The sequence below is a fragment of the Temnothorax curvispinosus genome, unplaced genomic scaffold, assembly GCF_003070985.1.
Source record: "Temnothorax curvispinosus isolate PA1 unplaced genomic scaffold, ASM307098v1 QBEX01010444.1, whole genome shotgun sequence".
In the NCBI taxonomy this organism is placed as follows: domain Eukaryota; kingdom Metazoa; phylum Arthropoda; class Insecta; order Hymenoptera; family Formicidae; genus Temnothorax; species Temnothorax curvispinosus.
Genome location: NW_020220224.1, coordinates 1 through 13,960, shown reverse-complemented (window position 1 = coordinate 13,960; position 13,960 = coordinate 1). Strand labels below are relative to the sequence as shown.

General features: G+C 37.6%; 3 protein-coding genes across 4 annotated transcripts; 2 read left to right on the top strand and 1 right to left on the bottom strand.

The window, feature by feature from the left end:
• The first annotated feature begins 6 nt into the window (after positions 1-6).
• LOC112460269 (glycerol kinase-like) lies at positions 7-2,794 on the top strand. The gene is made up of 9 exons (XM_025024877.1): positions 7-94; positions 202-460; positions 632-855; positions 946-1,152; positions 1,516-1,626; positions 1,753-2,006; positions 2,113-2,318; positions 2,402-2,533; positions 2,621-2,794. Exons 1-9 carry the CDS (start codon positions 20-22, stop codon positions 2,704-2,706), a joined length of 1,554 nt encoding a protein of 517 aa, XP_024880645.1. The 5' UTR covers positions 7-19; the 3' UTR covers positions 2,707-2,794.
• A 918-nt stretch (positions 2,795-3,712) lies between these two features.
• Positions 3,713-10,239, top strand: LOC112460263 (nitric oxide synthase, salivary gland). Its single transcript, XM_025024869.1, has 14 exons — positions 3,713-3,953; positions 4,784-4,920; positions 5,019-5,181; positions 5,309-5,400; positions 5,661-5,802; positions 5,962-6,101; positions 6,501-8,113; positions 8,193-8,362; positions 8,742-8,952; positions 9,094-9,181; positions 9,269-9,393; positions 9,508-9,653; positions 9,814-10,005; positions 10,112-10,239. The coding sequence occupies exons 1-14, from the start codon at positions 3,849-3,851 to the stop codon at positions 10,217-10,219; spliced, it is 3,432 nt and encodes a 1,143-aa protein (XP_024880637.1). The 5' UTR covers positions 3,713-3,848; the 3' UTR covers positions 10,220-10,239.
• Positions 10,240-10,303: 64 nt separating this feature from the next.
• LOC112460264 (succinate dehydrogenase [ubiquinone] iron-sulfur subunit, mitochondrial-like) lies at positions 10,304-13,600 on the bottom strand. 2 transcript variants are annotated; one of them, XM_025024871.1, is made up of 8 exons: positions 13,553-13,600; positions 13,157-13,362; positions 12,446-12,576; positions 12,217-12,360; positions 11,825-12,020; positions 11,615-11,716; positions 11,189-11,311; positions 10,304-10,602 (listed from the first exon to the last, which is right to left on the bottom strand). In XM_025024871.1, exons 2-8 carry the CDS (start codon positions 13,229-13,231, stop codon positions 10,504-10,506), a joined length of 870 nt encoding a protein of 289 aa, XP_024880639.1. In that variant the 5' UTR covers positions 13,232-13,362; positions 13,553-13,600; the 3' UTR covers positions 10,304-10,503. The 2 variants fall into 2 exon arrangements, with proteins under 2 accessions (XP_024880639.1, XP_024880638.1); XM_025024870.1 differs by lacking the exon at positions 13,553-13,600 and having other exon boundaries at positions 13,157-13,461.
• Positions 13,601-13,960: the final 360 nt, after the last annotated feature.

Genomic DNA, 13,960 nt, shown 5'->3' with positions numbered 1-13,960 from the left:
CAAGTTGTAAAAAGCCGATATGCCTGAGAACGTGAAAAAAAACGGGCCTTTGATAGGTGCTATCGACGAGGGAACGAGTAGCGCCAGATTTTTGGTAAGATAAACTCGACGAGGCGTACGTCAATTCTTGGCAGTGTGTAAACCTGTAAACAGAACAGACCTCGCTTATTTGAAATTAAAAAAATTCTCTTTTACGTCTAGGTGTTTGACGTTTTACGCAGGAAGGTGGTTGCTTTGCATCAGATCGAAATCAAGCAGAAATGTCCTCAAGAGGGATGGGTGGAGCAAGATCCGAAGGAAATATTACAAGCTGTCATAACATGTATAGAAGAGACAGTGAAAAAGATGAAGAATCTTGGCATGCCAGTCTCGGATATCAAAGCTATTGGGATTACTAATCAAAGGGAAACAACACTGGTGTGGGATAAGGAGACCGGCGAGCCTTTGCATAATGCAATTGGTATAAAAATGAATATAGGGAGCAAATTTGTTTCTTGAGCTTTAACGACAGATTTTATTCCCTACGTCATGTAATAGAGTTTAATACAGATTGACTATAGATTGGAGAACGTGATCTTCTGTCCTACCCAAGGAATTAAATAATATTAAATAAAGTTTACTATTTTTGCAGTATGGCACGATATGAGGACAACTACCACTCTAGAAGATGTACTTGATAAAATTCCCAACAAAACGAGAAATAAGAATTACTTGAAACCTCTATGCGGCTTACCGATGTCTCCCTATTTCAGCGCTCTCAAGATACGCTGGTTGATAGATAACATTCCACGCGTGAAGCAAGCGATAGATGCGCAGAAGTGTGCTTTCGGAACGATTGATACGTGGCTCATTTGGGTAAATGTGCAGCATTAAGTTCAAGAAGCAACCAAGCAAACAAAAACAACGTCAGTTGCTATCTCATTGCTGAATGTTTCTTGCGTTCAGAATCTCACAAAGGGCCAGTTGCACGTTACGGATGTGTCGAATGCGTCACGCACGATGCTGATGAATATCGATACACTGAAGTGGGATCCTGTATTATGCCGCTTCTTCAGCATTCCGCAGCACATCCTTCCCGAGATACGATCCAGCGCAGAGATTTACGGCTCTGTTTCAAATCCTCAAGTTCTCACGGGCATACCTATAGCAGGTGTGAGTATGCATCTAAGACACGTACCTGTGCATTTTTTTATTTACAGACTATTTAAGTAATCTCTTATTGAGAGCCAGTAATGATATTGGAAACTTGCAGAAAAATTATTTTATTTAAAAGGTAGCAAAACGTAGTACATTACGTGCATATATAGTTGCACGTGATCCTTTTTCAGCATTTTAAGAGCAATCATTTTTAAATGGACGTATGTTTTCGAGTATCGTAAAACGAAAAAATTTGACAAGACGGCGGTTTTTATTCTTATCAAGTTGAAAAAATCTTGTTCTATTTTTATAATGCCTTTGAAAGTAAAAGAAGCAACGTGTGCTCATGTATATGAAATTTTTTTTTATTCTCTGCAGTGTGTGGGTGATCAGCAAGGCGCTCTCCTTGGCCAGTTATGCTTGAAACCTGGTCAAGCAAAAGCTACATATGGCACAGGATGTTTTTTGCTTTACAACACAGGAAATACAGTATGTATGACAGAACACGTCATACGTGTGATACATGTAAAAAGTATTTCCTTGAAATATAAAATAATTCCATGAGATGTACGTTCTTATATCAAAATTAATTAAAGGTATAAAAATGTTTTGCAGAAAGTCGATTCGACGCAAGGCTTGATAACTACGGTCGCTTACAAAATCGCACACGCTCCACCTGTTTACGCATTAGAGGGATCTGTCGCTGTTGCTGGAGCTGCTTTATCCTGGCTGCGAGACAACATGCAAATGCTCAGTAATATCACGCAAACGCAGGATTTGGCAGAGCGTGTAAGATGCTCTGGCGACGTGTATTTCGTACCGGCCTTTTCGGGGCTGTACGCGCCTTATTGGCAACAGGATGCGCGCGGGTATTGCACTTGACCATTTTTCTTTTCTTCTACCGTTGTGTAAGATTGTCAAGCGTCCTCTGTGTGTATAATCGATCATCTTCATATTATCTGCGCACGTTAACAGAGTAATCTGTGGTATTACCGAGGATACGCAGCAATATCACATCATACGAGCTGCATTAGAAGCAGTTTGCTTCCAAACGAGAGACATATTGGAAGCAATGGTAAAAGATTCAGGAACGAAACTGACGACTCTGCAGGTTGATGGCGGCATGACTGTGAACGATTTGTTAATGCAATTGCAGGCGGATTTAACCGGAATTACTGTTGGTGAGCAAACGATATATTCTTTTAAATCCATTAAATATAATTTTTTATATTATTATTTAATTTATATTACGTTGCAAACACAGTGAGACCAAACATGGTTGAAACGACAGCATTAGGTGCTGCCATTCTAGCTGGCCGTGGTGTAGGTTTAATTGATATAAACGAAGTGGATGCATCTCAAGTAACGAAATTTTCACCCGAGATTGGTGAAGATGGTAAATATGTGTCCTATATATTTATCCTATATATATAAAATAAAAAATACTTGATGATAACATACAAACTTTTCGTTTTCATTTTAGAGAGAGATCTTCGATATTCCAAGTGGAAAATGGCTATTGAGAGATCTATGAAGTGGGATTGTTCCTCGACTATGATAGATAATTAAAATCGTATGCGCACGTATATTTTTGTACCGGATATGGAATGGATATTTAAAAAATACGGGACAATATAAAAGTTGTAAACATCTGTGATATATTTTTCAAGTCTTGCAACATTTAATCAAATGTACCTCGATTTTCCGCTTTATCTCTCCCACATCTTCCATCTTCTCTTTTTCCCTTTCTTGTAAATTCATCATAATACCAGGTGAGTCGTAAAATAAACAAATATATATATATATATATATATATATATATGTGTGTATAATATATGTAACTTTGTCACTTTTGGTACTACGGAGTTGGATTCTGTTCAATGAGACATGTCGAATAGCTGAAAGTACGTTTTACAAAGTTTTCGTCTTCAATATAATCCAATGTTATGTCCTTTGATTTGTTAAAATAGGACATTGCATTTTTTTAAATTTAGCTTGCTAGTAGCAGATGCAAAAAACTCGTAAATTTAGTACTACACGTTCGAGCTTAAATGATTATATCAAACAATATGACTTGTAATGAAGTGCTAGCTATAAAACATTTATTTAAATGTTTATTTATTAAAAAATCACATTTACTTTCAAGCTGAAAATTATGACCTTGAGAAAAAAAGATTCACGCCGTAACGCTCTTGAAAAGGTACATTCAGAGATATTTGGTTCTTGATAAAATCATTTAATTTAATAATAATAAATTTTATTATTTAATAATATTTTATATAATAGCAATAATAGTAAATTTTGTATTACATGTAATGTCCTATTATTATAATATCATCATATTTTAATTATTCTTATTGCTATTATATTATTATTTTATCACGTATTTCATCATTATCATTATTATTAAAATCTTGGAAATAACATAAAAATAATGGCATTAATATATGAAACGTTAACGGCGTGCAGGCTGTAAATTTATCACAACGTTTCATTTCAACGCGACAAGTCCTGTCCGTTGATTGATCTCGCAAACGTCCCGAGGACAAGCGGAATGGATCAATGTTGCGCATGCTGGCGCATGTGAGATGACGGCACGTGAGATGCTGCGTTGTGTCATCTCTGCGCTCTGTCCTCTCGTCCTTTCCTCCTTATCGTCGCGCTTGTTGCCAGTGTGTTGGGCAGAATCAGTTAAACGCTAAAACGCAAAAATGAAAGACCACGACGGAACACCTCATCAAAGAAAGCCAACGAAACTCAGGAATCTCGCGGACAAGACGGAGGCGTTTGATTCCTTGCACGTGAGAAATGCCGAGGTATTTTGGAGATAAAAACCTTGAAATATTGAAAATCGACAGCATATGATTATAGGGATGTTGAGACGTAGAGTCGTGCGTTATTTGGAAAACCTATCGTGAAATTTTTTAGCAACTGACTAGGACGAAATGTGAAAAAAAAAAAAAAAAACAAATTAAAAATTGAAAGCAAGAAAATATTTTTACGAAGCTGTTTAAAAAAAAAATTGTTTCTCTTTTAAAAGTTGATAAATTTGTACGGCCTTTTTTGATCTTGTATACGTATCCCAACGTATCCTATATGCAGACATGCATGTGCAAATTTATTTAACGTATTAATATACTAATGTGTGTGTGAATATAATATGAAAGAAAACAATTCATTCTATTAAAGATATGGTAATAATATTGATACTTTGTTCATTCCATAACTTTTATTATTTTCTATTAATTTTTTAATGGGCTGCTGCGTTCGTTTTATTTGTATTTTGATAGCTGTTGTAATGCATCGGATGATATGTATCATAATATAATTAAAGATTGTCCAAGTTTAAAAATAATATTTTTCATCAGAGAAGATATACATTTTTAATCCAATTTTCAAAACCGAATTTTTGACGAAGCTTTGCACGAGAAAATTATATATCTGTGATTCGTTGCTTCATATAGACGCATTATTTTTCTTTTTTTTTTTTCAAGACGTATTATTATACAGATTACGCTGGAATATTTCATTGTACGTTTTGTTCTCTTTTCATCCGTCGTTTGATACGTAGGTATATATAGTTGACATGAAAATAAAGAATATATAGTAAAAACGATAAAAATAAAATATTTTACAACGTTCCCAGAAAATCCTTTGCACGGGCCAAGTCTGTCTTGGTAGCGTGATGCAGCTGCCAACTCATGGAACAGATCCACGCACGAAAGAAGAAATCTTGCTTCACGCAACTGATTTTTTGGAGCAATATTTCACTTCCATCAGAAGGTATTAAAGCTGTCAGAGTATTCATAGATGTGAATATTGCTTGAAGATTCCTTCCAGTAAATCATGAGCTTTTCTTCATGTTTGAACGACTCTCGTAGATTAAATAGCGATGCTCATCGCGCACGTTTGGAGAGTGTGCAGAGAGAAGTGATTTCCACTGGTACGTATCAGTTGACGGAAACGGAACTGGTTTTTGGCGCAAAGTTGGCTTGGCGGAATGCTGCAAGATGCATTGGTCGCATACAGTGGTCAAAGCTACAGGTTCATTTTACATTTCAACTTGTTCATACATATACCATCGTAGAAAAAAAAACACAACATTTATCACGACGGCGGTTCATAGATGACCGAAAAGTTACATTTGTTTATAAAACAAATGCACTTGCAGGTTTTTGATTGCCGTTACGTTACAACCACAAGCGGCATGTTCGAGGCTTTGTGCAATCATATCAAGTACAGTACAAATAAAGGAAACATCAGGTAGAGTGTAATTATAATACAGATAGTTTTTATTCGAGTTTTATAGCGTACGTTTTTCTAAATTTTGCCATATAGAGATGTACCAGAGATATTAAATCAAAACAGCGACGTATCCTTCTCCATTTATATCATGCGGGTAAAGCTATAATAAGATGTAGAGATTCAAAGATATAAAGAACTCGAAACATTTTAAATACTGCCAGGTGTACTTCTGTGCAGGATATATATACCTAATTATATTTATATGCACACGTTTTCAGATCCGCAATAACAATATTTCCGCAGCGCACCGATGGCAAACATGATTACAGAGTATGGAACACGCAATTGATCAATTATGCGGGATACAAAAATCCAGATGGTACCATTCACGGTGATCCTGCGAACGTAGAATTCACAGAGGTCAGAATATACATATATATATATTCATGAGATTTAAATTCTTTTTTAATTATTTATTAAACCGAAAAAATGTCCAACTTGATGAAAAAATTCTCTATAAAGGAGGAGCGCACGTGTTTCGAAAATAATTTAACGTAGGCACTCGTTTTCTTTCGATAGGTTTGCATGAAATTAGGATGGAAAGGGGCACGAACCAGATTTGACATACTGCCATTGGTTTTATCTGCCAATGGGCACGATCCAGATTATTTTGACATTCCTAACGACTTGGTATTCGAGGTACCTCTTAGTCATCCCACGTAAGCTTTTATTAAATAATGTAATGTTTCCAAAAAAGTCTTTTTTATATTTTTTATTTATTTGATAAAACTATTTAATTATTGCCCGAACAATATGAAAACCTTACCTACTAGTTTATTTGTCTTAACTGCACTTTTTTTAATTTTACGTTTGGAAGGAAATAAAAGACTTTTGTATGAACGACGTTGAATGAGAAAGTAAATTTGACAAAATTTGAACGTGCATGGGTAAACCGAACAGATAATATAGATAATTTTTTGTTCTGTAGCTAATGCTTTAGATATTCAGATTTGTTGATTAAAAAATTATACAGTGTTACGTGTAATATTTGTCGAAGAAGATGATGAATTTCTTATATAATAAGTAATATATATATATAATATGTACTTGGACAATAGATACGATTGGTTTGAGGAATTGGGTCTCAAGTGGTTCGCCGTGCCAGCCGTGTCTGGAATGGTTTTCGATTGCGGAGGTTTAGTGTTTACCGCGGCACCTTTCAACGGCTGGTACATGAGCACCGAGATTGGCTCTAGAGATTTATGCGATGCTCAAAGATATAATATGCTCGAGACAATAGCGACGAACATGGGTCTAGACACAAGGACATCCACATCATTGTGGAAGGATAAAGCGATGATAGAAGCTAACGTCGCGGTACTGCACAGCTTTCAAATGAAGAACGTGACGATCGTGGATCACCATACCGCTTCGGAATCTTTCATGAAACATTACGAAAACGAGATGCGTCTCCGAAACGGTTGTCCCGCCGACTGGTTGTGGATCGTGCCGCCGATATCTGGATCCGCTACGCCGGTATTTCATCAGGAAATGGCGCTTTATCATTTGAAGCCCTCTTACGATGCCCAGGACCCAGCTTGGAAAACTCACATATGGAAGAAAGGACGCGACAAGAAGGCAACGTCGAAAAAACCAAGACGGAAGTTTCACTTCAAGCAGATTGCGAGAGCCGTGAAATTTACGTCCAAGCTGTTCGGACGGGCATTATCGCGTCGAATAAAAGCGACCGTTCTGTTTGCCACGGAAACCGGCACGTCCCAAATGTATGCGGAAAAGTTGGGAGAATTACTGGGCCACGCTTTTCATTCCCAGGTACTTTCGATGGAAGAATATGACATCAGTAACATAGAACACGAGGCCCTATTGCTGGTGATAACGTCCACTTTTGGAAACGGCGACCCGCCGGAAAATGGAGAGGTCTTTGCGCAAAATTTGTACGCGATGATAATGAACGACGCTTCTCTAAAAAACAGCGAGAATAAGTTCAGCTTGGCGACCTCCAAGTCATTTATCAAAGCCAACAGCCAAACGGAAGTGAGCGGGTCGAAGAAATTGGATCGACTTGATTCCTTGCGTGGTTCTACGACGGACTCGCAAACCGAGGATACCTTTGGACCACTCAGCAATGTCCGATTCGCTGTGTTTGCATTGGGATCATCCGCGTATCCGAACTTTTGTGCGTTCGGTCGCTACGTCGACAACTTGTTGGGCGAATTGGGGGGAGAGCGATTGGCGCGTTTGGCCCAGGGTGACGAGATGTGTGGTCAGGAGCAGACCTTTCGGAAATGGGCGGGTGATATCTTTGCGATCGCGTGCGAAACCTTTTGCTTGGACGACGACGATACGTTATTGGAAGTAGCCTTGTCTCTGGGTTCCGAAGCATTGTCCGCGGCCACAGTCCGTTTTGTAGAAGCGGCGCCTCAACCGATCGCCAAAGCATTAAACAAATGCCATAACAGAAACGTGACAATGTGCACGATGCTTCGAAGGACCAACTTGAGCCGCGATGAGTCCAGCGGTACGACATTGCTTCTGGAACTGGACGACATAGTGGGCATGGATATTTCTTATAAACCCGGAGATCACTTGGGTGTGTTTGCGTGCAATCGTGCGAATCTCGTGGAGAAAATCTTGCACCGTGTGCAGTCTACTTTCGATCCTGATACCTCCATCGAACTGCAAATGCAGAAACAAGCACATACTCCTAATGGTGCGGATATCACGTTTCTCTTTATTTTTCCTTTCTCTTTTATATTATATACAAATAACCTGATACCTGCTTTTTCTAGGAATTGTAAAAACGTGGATACCTCACGACAGATATTTACCGAATTCCTTCAGGATGTTGTTGACTCGATTTCTGGATATCACGACGCCGCCTACGCCGAATCTGTTGAGATACTTTGCCTCGATAGCTACAAACGCAAAAGAACGGACGCAGCTTGATCTTCTGGCCTCTGTAAATATGTAAAATGTATAAATGTAGCTGTTTTTTTCGAAATGTAGACGTTGAGAAGGGTTACGGCGATAAAAAGTTGAGGTTTTAAGCTAGAGAAATATGTAAAACATGAAAGAAAAAAGTATATATTTCGAATATTATTCATCGAATATTATTCTTCATATTACGTCCTGATTTAACGTTGTCAACTATATAACATGATTATAAATTCCAATTTAAAATGGCTAGAGCGTGAAAGAGCTAAAAATTTTTAAGAATTTTTACAAAGGTTTCTTAACGCACGTTATTAAACATATACAGCAACATTAAACATGATACGTTGCAAAAAAAATACAGCGAAACTTGGAAAATTTAACGAAAACGTCTCTTCTTGTAATAGGATCCAGCGGCTTACGAGGATTGGAGACATTGGAAGTATCCTAATTTGGCCGAAGTTTTGGATGAATTTCCATCTGTGACTCCATTTGCTCCATTGCTTCTGCTTCATCTAACTCCCTTACAACCGAGATTCTACAGCATTTCATCAGCTCCACATGTACACCAGGGACAAATACACCTGACAGTCGCAGTGGTGCAATATCAAGCGCAAAGTATTTATAAGCCTCTTGGTTTTCTTGGTTTCGTTTTCTTTCTCATTTCGAAGACGTTTATCCATACGCTATGCACATTTAATTTAATACGAAACTGATATTGTTACATCTTTTCCACTATATTTAATAAATTAATTTTAGACGGCTCTGGGCCAGTACATTTCGGCGTTTGCTCCAATTATCTGCGGGAAATATCTGAGGGAGAGTTGCTGTATGTGTTTGTGCGAAGGTAAAGAATGACTGATTTTTTGTGTTGTTTAAACGTGCAAACTTGCAAAGATCTTACGTTGAATATAATCATTACGTAATATTTAAGCGCACCAAACTTTTACATGCCGACGGAAACTGAAGCACCAATGATATTAGTGGGACCAGGCACTGGAATTGCCCCTTTCCGAGGTTTCTGGCATCATCGATTTGCTCAGATGAAACTTGAGCAGAGTACGAGTGCTTTTCTCATACATGTCTCTTAATTTTCTGCACTTTTAAATTTTATCATCACGCATCTCTTTAGACACCACGTAAACACTGTGTAAACGTACGATATTTTTATAGATCAAAAATTCGGCAAGATTTGGCTCTTCTTTGGTTGTCGTCAGAGAACGTTGGATCTATACAGACAAGAGAAGAAAGAAATGTTGGAGGCCGGTGTTTTGGATAAAGTGTTTTTAGCATTGTCCCGAGAGCCCGGTATTAAGAAGGTACATAAATATGTAAATTATTTTATAGATGTAAGGTCACGGAAAAAGAATGTCGAATATTACCCGTAAGATTATACATACATACGTACATATGTATGTGTGTATGTATACATATATGTAAAATATATAAACTCAAGTTTGCATCTTTTACAAATGTTAGACCTATGTGCAAGATTTGATCCAAGCGGAAGCGCCTCAAATTTACACAATGGTGGTATATGAGCGCGGCCATTTCTACGTTTGCGGTGACTGCACGATGGCGGAAGACGTTTATCAGACCTTAAAACAGATCATACAAACGCATAGCCGAATGACGGACAAAGAAGTCGAGGCATATATGTTATCACTGAGGGTACATCTTTCGTATATTATTATTCTTTTCTTAAAGCAGCAACACAACAGCATAAAATACTGTTGTGCACTTTTATCGTTTTGCTGCACCGTATGGATTTTTTCAGGATGAAAATCGTTACCACGAAGACATATTCGGTATAACATTACGCACCGCTGAGGTACACAATCGATCGCGTGAGACCGCAAGGATTCGGATGGCCGCCGAACCGTGAAAATATTAAACTGATAAAGCATAATCCAAATAATTTTCGTTCCAAGGGTTGCTACTATATTAATACGTACTGCATATAATATAATTCCATGTGGAAAGCTTGTTTTATTTACAAGTAGTGCTTGACTAATCTTTCGATTTCTAGGACATTTCAACTGCTTTTTCGTAGATCTGCATATTTCCAGTTGTATGAAATATTCCGCTAATTACATGTTGGCTGCACGTAGTGCATAATACATAAGACAAATGTATACAACTTGATACGTCTACCTGGTCGTCCTTTTACTATGAAGATCCCGACGCGGCGAGATCCGGTTGTGGCTTCTGGCTAACATTAGCCAACAGTTTCTTTATTTCCGCTATCGCCTTTCCGGGATTCAGACCCTGCACAAAATATTTGCGCGCTTTGATTTAATATGTGTTTAATCTTTCAAGTAACGAGCTTTGAGTAAAATTCACGTATTATATAAATTTGCCTTTATTTTGCACGTGTTTCATTAGTTTCTCAACAATTATATTGTACATTACTATTTGTTCTCCAACTTGTGTTTAATTGTCCGCAGATTCCAATCAACTGATTATTTTTATAATTTCTTCCTTAATATTTGTGCAGCTTAAATTCACACGTTTATCAAATATTATAAACATTAAGGAACATTTTATAAAAACGAGAGAGTTTGATGCATCGAGTGACTAGAAAATCAAGGTCTAACAATAATCGAGATTTGAGTAAGCAGACGAAATTATTAATAATCTGCTACTAGTGATCAGTATTATATCAATAATTTAAAATTTATTCGTTGTGAGACGTCATTACAAACAGTCTGCAATGTATTTTGAATATTTATAGGCACGTAGCTAACGTTTCTTGAATGTATAGCACGAAAAAGTACTGAAACATTTGTCCAGAGTAAAACGAAGAGCAAAGCATAAAAAAAAACACACAAATCCTAATGTGACGTAAACTCACCTTTGGACAAGTACGCGTGCAATTCATGATCGTATGACAACGGTAAACTGAAAATGGATCCTTTAATTTCTCTAGACGCTCCTTTGCTTGAGTATCACGCGAATCAATAATCCACCTATAAGCCTGATGAAAATAATGATGGTTGAAAAATCCAAGAAGAAAATGATATAAATGATGAAAAATTCCACGAGATTGAACCGAGCATATCAGAGCACATTAATATGTTACATATATTCCAATTTCATTTATCTCTCACATGTACAAGTGTTTTCTTTTACAGATGTGTGTTGACTACGTTTTTTATGTGCTCACGTCATTCTTAAAGAATTTTTCACTTGTCATTTTTCCCCAAAATCGCTTGTCAATACGTGATTATTCCGTTACGTATCTCATTTAAAAAACAGCGTAATATTAAGACGCGCTTACTTGCATAAGTACCGCAGGGCCTAAATACTTGTCACCGTTCCACCAATAGGATGGGCAAGAAGTGCTGCAGCAAGCACAGAGAATACATTCGTAGAGACCATCCTGTGTCAATCAAACGTGGATTGTACATTTAGTTTTAGATTAAAGAGGTGTGTAACTGTAATTAAAATAGAAAATCAAATAAATATAATAATAATCTCTCGCACTCACCAACTTTTTACGGTCTTCTACGCTCTGCAAAAACTGCTGGTTTCCAGTTTCCTTCTTGTCCTTGCGCTGCAGCCAAGGTTGTATATTGCGATACTGCTCGTAGAAATTATTTAAATCTGGGACCAAGTCTTTGACGATATACATATGGGGCAAAGGGTAAACCACGCATGTCGTGCTTGTGCTGTTATCAATTTTGCTAAAACACACGTATTCTACTTTTAGTACGTGACATCTTGTTCATTTTCACTAGCAAAGTTTAAATTTATGATAATCTTGATCTTGGATATGAGTTTCCATGCATGACTTGAGATGTAAAAGTCAATCAGATTATAAAATATCCTCAAGGTATCAAGCAGTAATAATATATACGGTGGCTGTGACACGCGCGATACCTGATACACGCCAGGGTGTTTGTTCCTCCGATATTCATAGCGCAAGATCCACAAATACCTTCCCGACAAGAACGACGGAATGTCAATGTTGGATCAATCTCGTTCTTAATCTTAATTAGCGCATCCAGTACCATTGGGCCGCAACTGGAAAAGATATGTCAAATGCTAGAAACGAACGTAGAGACGTTCACGAAAATATTTAATACACAATCAATGAAATAAAACCTACCTATTCAGATCAACTTTATATTTCTGCATATATGGTTTCTCATCAGGTTTGTCTGGATTCCAACGGTAAATCGAGAAGGTCTTAAGCTTGGCCTCAGCATTTTGAACCGCTGCTGTGTGCAAAGCTCTGACCTATGAACGTTAAAACCTCAAGCTAAAGGCTATTCAGTAAGCAAAACGTTAATAGAGTACACTAGCGGTTTGCCAGCAAATTTAAGCAAGATATTGCGACTGACGTAATATATTCCAATTACATGATTACGAACGGACGAGATTCTATATAGTTTTGTATCCAGACAGTCCATCATACTCTAACAAATTTTATACTATTTCTGCTGGCACTCCACCAGATAAGATTCGTAACAAGAACTTTGCAGAATCTCTGTTTTTGACAGACTTGGCTGTCTAGGGATATAATGGACAAGGCATTTTAATAGCAATCTTGTTAAAATATAATTTTTACGTGTCAAACTTAATTATTGATGCAAAGAACTTGACACTTTTATGTTCCATTCCATCTTAAACACAAAGCTAAGAGTTAAAAAAAAAGAAAAAAGAAAAAAAAAAGCAAGATACGTCAAGTAAGACACTTTGAAGATGTGCTTGTTCCAGAGCTGGTGACAGTTCGCCGTGCACCAGGCAAAAAAAAAACGATTACAAAGTCACGGTAAGAGATCAGCATGTGTCCTGATATCCTCGACGCAGCACTCACTTGACGTAGCCCGTTTCTACAGGCGTACGGCATTATCCCGACCATCTTTGAACACGTCGGTATCAACACGTTCATGATGCCTGCATTATGTAACTAGACCTGCCGCCTGCCTGCCTGCTTGCTTGCGTGTTGATCCGGTTGATCGCTCCAACTGGACTAACTGGAGGCTGGAGCTGGAGGCTGGAGGAAGGAAAGGCTGGGGAACCCTGAGGATCAAGCGTGTACTTTAGGCGCGTTTCTCGCACGAGATATCACGTATACCGAGTCCTGGCGAGGATCGATGCTGCATAATATTCAATAATATTAAAAAAAGTGTGAGAGATCAACATCAGGAATAACGAGCACCGAGATGGCTCGTCGCAAGCTCCTTGACCAAAAATCCTATGCGGAACCCACCAAACGAAACGGAATCCTTCCACGTTCTGGATAAAGGATACCTAAACTGGAAATATACAAGTCCTATTTTAAAAAAGCTGTTTCCAAAGGGTTAATAATTAGTTGTGTAGAGACTACATTTTAAGGTGATCCTAAAGCCGTGATCCTAGCCGGTTTTTTTCGGTTTTTTTCTTAGCACTAATCTTTTAATTGGCTTTATAGAAATGCAAAATTCTTGTCTAGAATTAAAGTACGCATCAAAATCTAGGTCATGGTGGTCGAATTTATATGTGGTGGTCGTCACGTATAACCAAAAATATTAATTTTTTTTCGTTTTCGATATAAATTCGACCACCATGACCTAGATTTTGATGCGTACTTGAATTCTAGACAAGAATTTTGCATTTCTATAAAGCCAATTAAAAGATT

Excerpts from the sequence above, each read along its gene's own strand:
- LOC112460269 (XM_025024877.1), top strand. The coding sequence starts at position 20 with ATGCCTGAGAACGTGAAAAAAAACGGGCCTTTGATAGGTGCTATCGAC. Across the intron at positions 95-201 it reads CGAGTAGCGCCAGATTTTTG|GTGTTTGACGTTTTACGCAG; the intron begins GTAAGATAAACT and ends TTTTACGTCTAG. Across the intron at positions 2,534-2,620 it reads ACCCGAGATTGGTGAAGATG|AGAGAGATCTTCGATATTCC; the intron begins GTAAATATGTGT and ends TTTTCATTTTAG.
- LOC112460263 (XM_025024869.1), top strand. The coding sequence starts at position 3,849 with ATGAAAGACCACGACGGAACACCTCATCAAAGAAAGCCAACGAAACTC. Across the intron at positions 8,114-8,192 it reads ACAAGCACATACTCCTAATG|GAATTGTAAAAACGTGGATA; the intron begins GTGCGGATATCA and ends TGCTTTTTCTAG. Across the intron at positions 8,363-8,741 it reads AGCTTGATCTTCTGGCCTCT|GATCCAGCGGCTTACGAGGA; the intron begins GTAAATATGTAA and ends TTCTTGTAATAG.
- LOC112460264 (XM_025024871.1), bottom strand. The coding sequence starts at position 13,231 with ATGAACGTGTTGATACCGACGTGTTCAAAGATGGTCGGGATAATGCCG. Across the intron at positions 12,361-12,445 it reads TATAAAGTTGATCTGAATAG|TTGCGGCCCAATGGTACTGG; the intron begins GTAGGTTTTATT and ends TATCTTTTCCAG. Across the intron at positions 11,312-11,614 it reads GCCCTGCGGTACTTATGCAA|GCTTATAGGTGGATTATTGA; the intron begins GTAAGCGCGTCT and ends TATTTTCATCAG.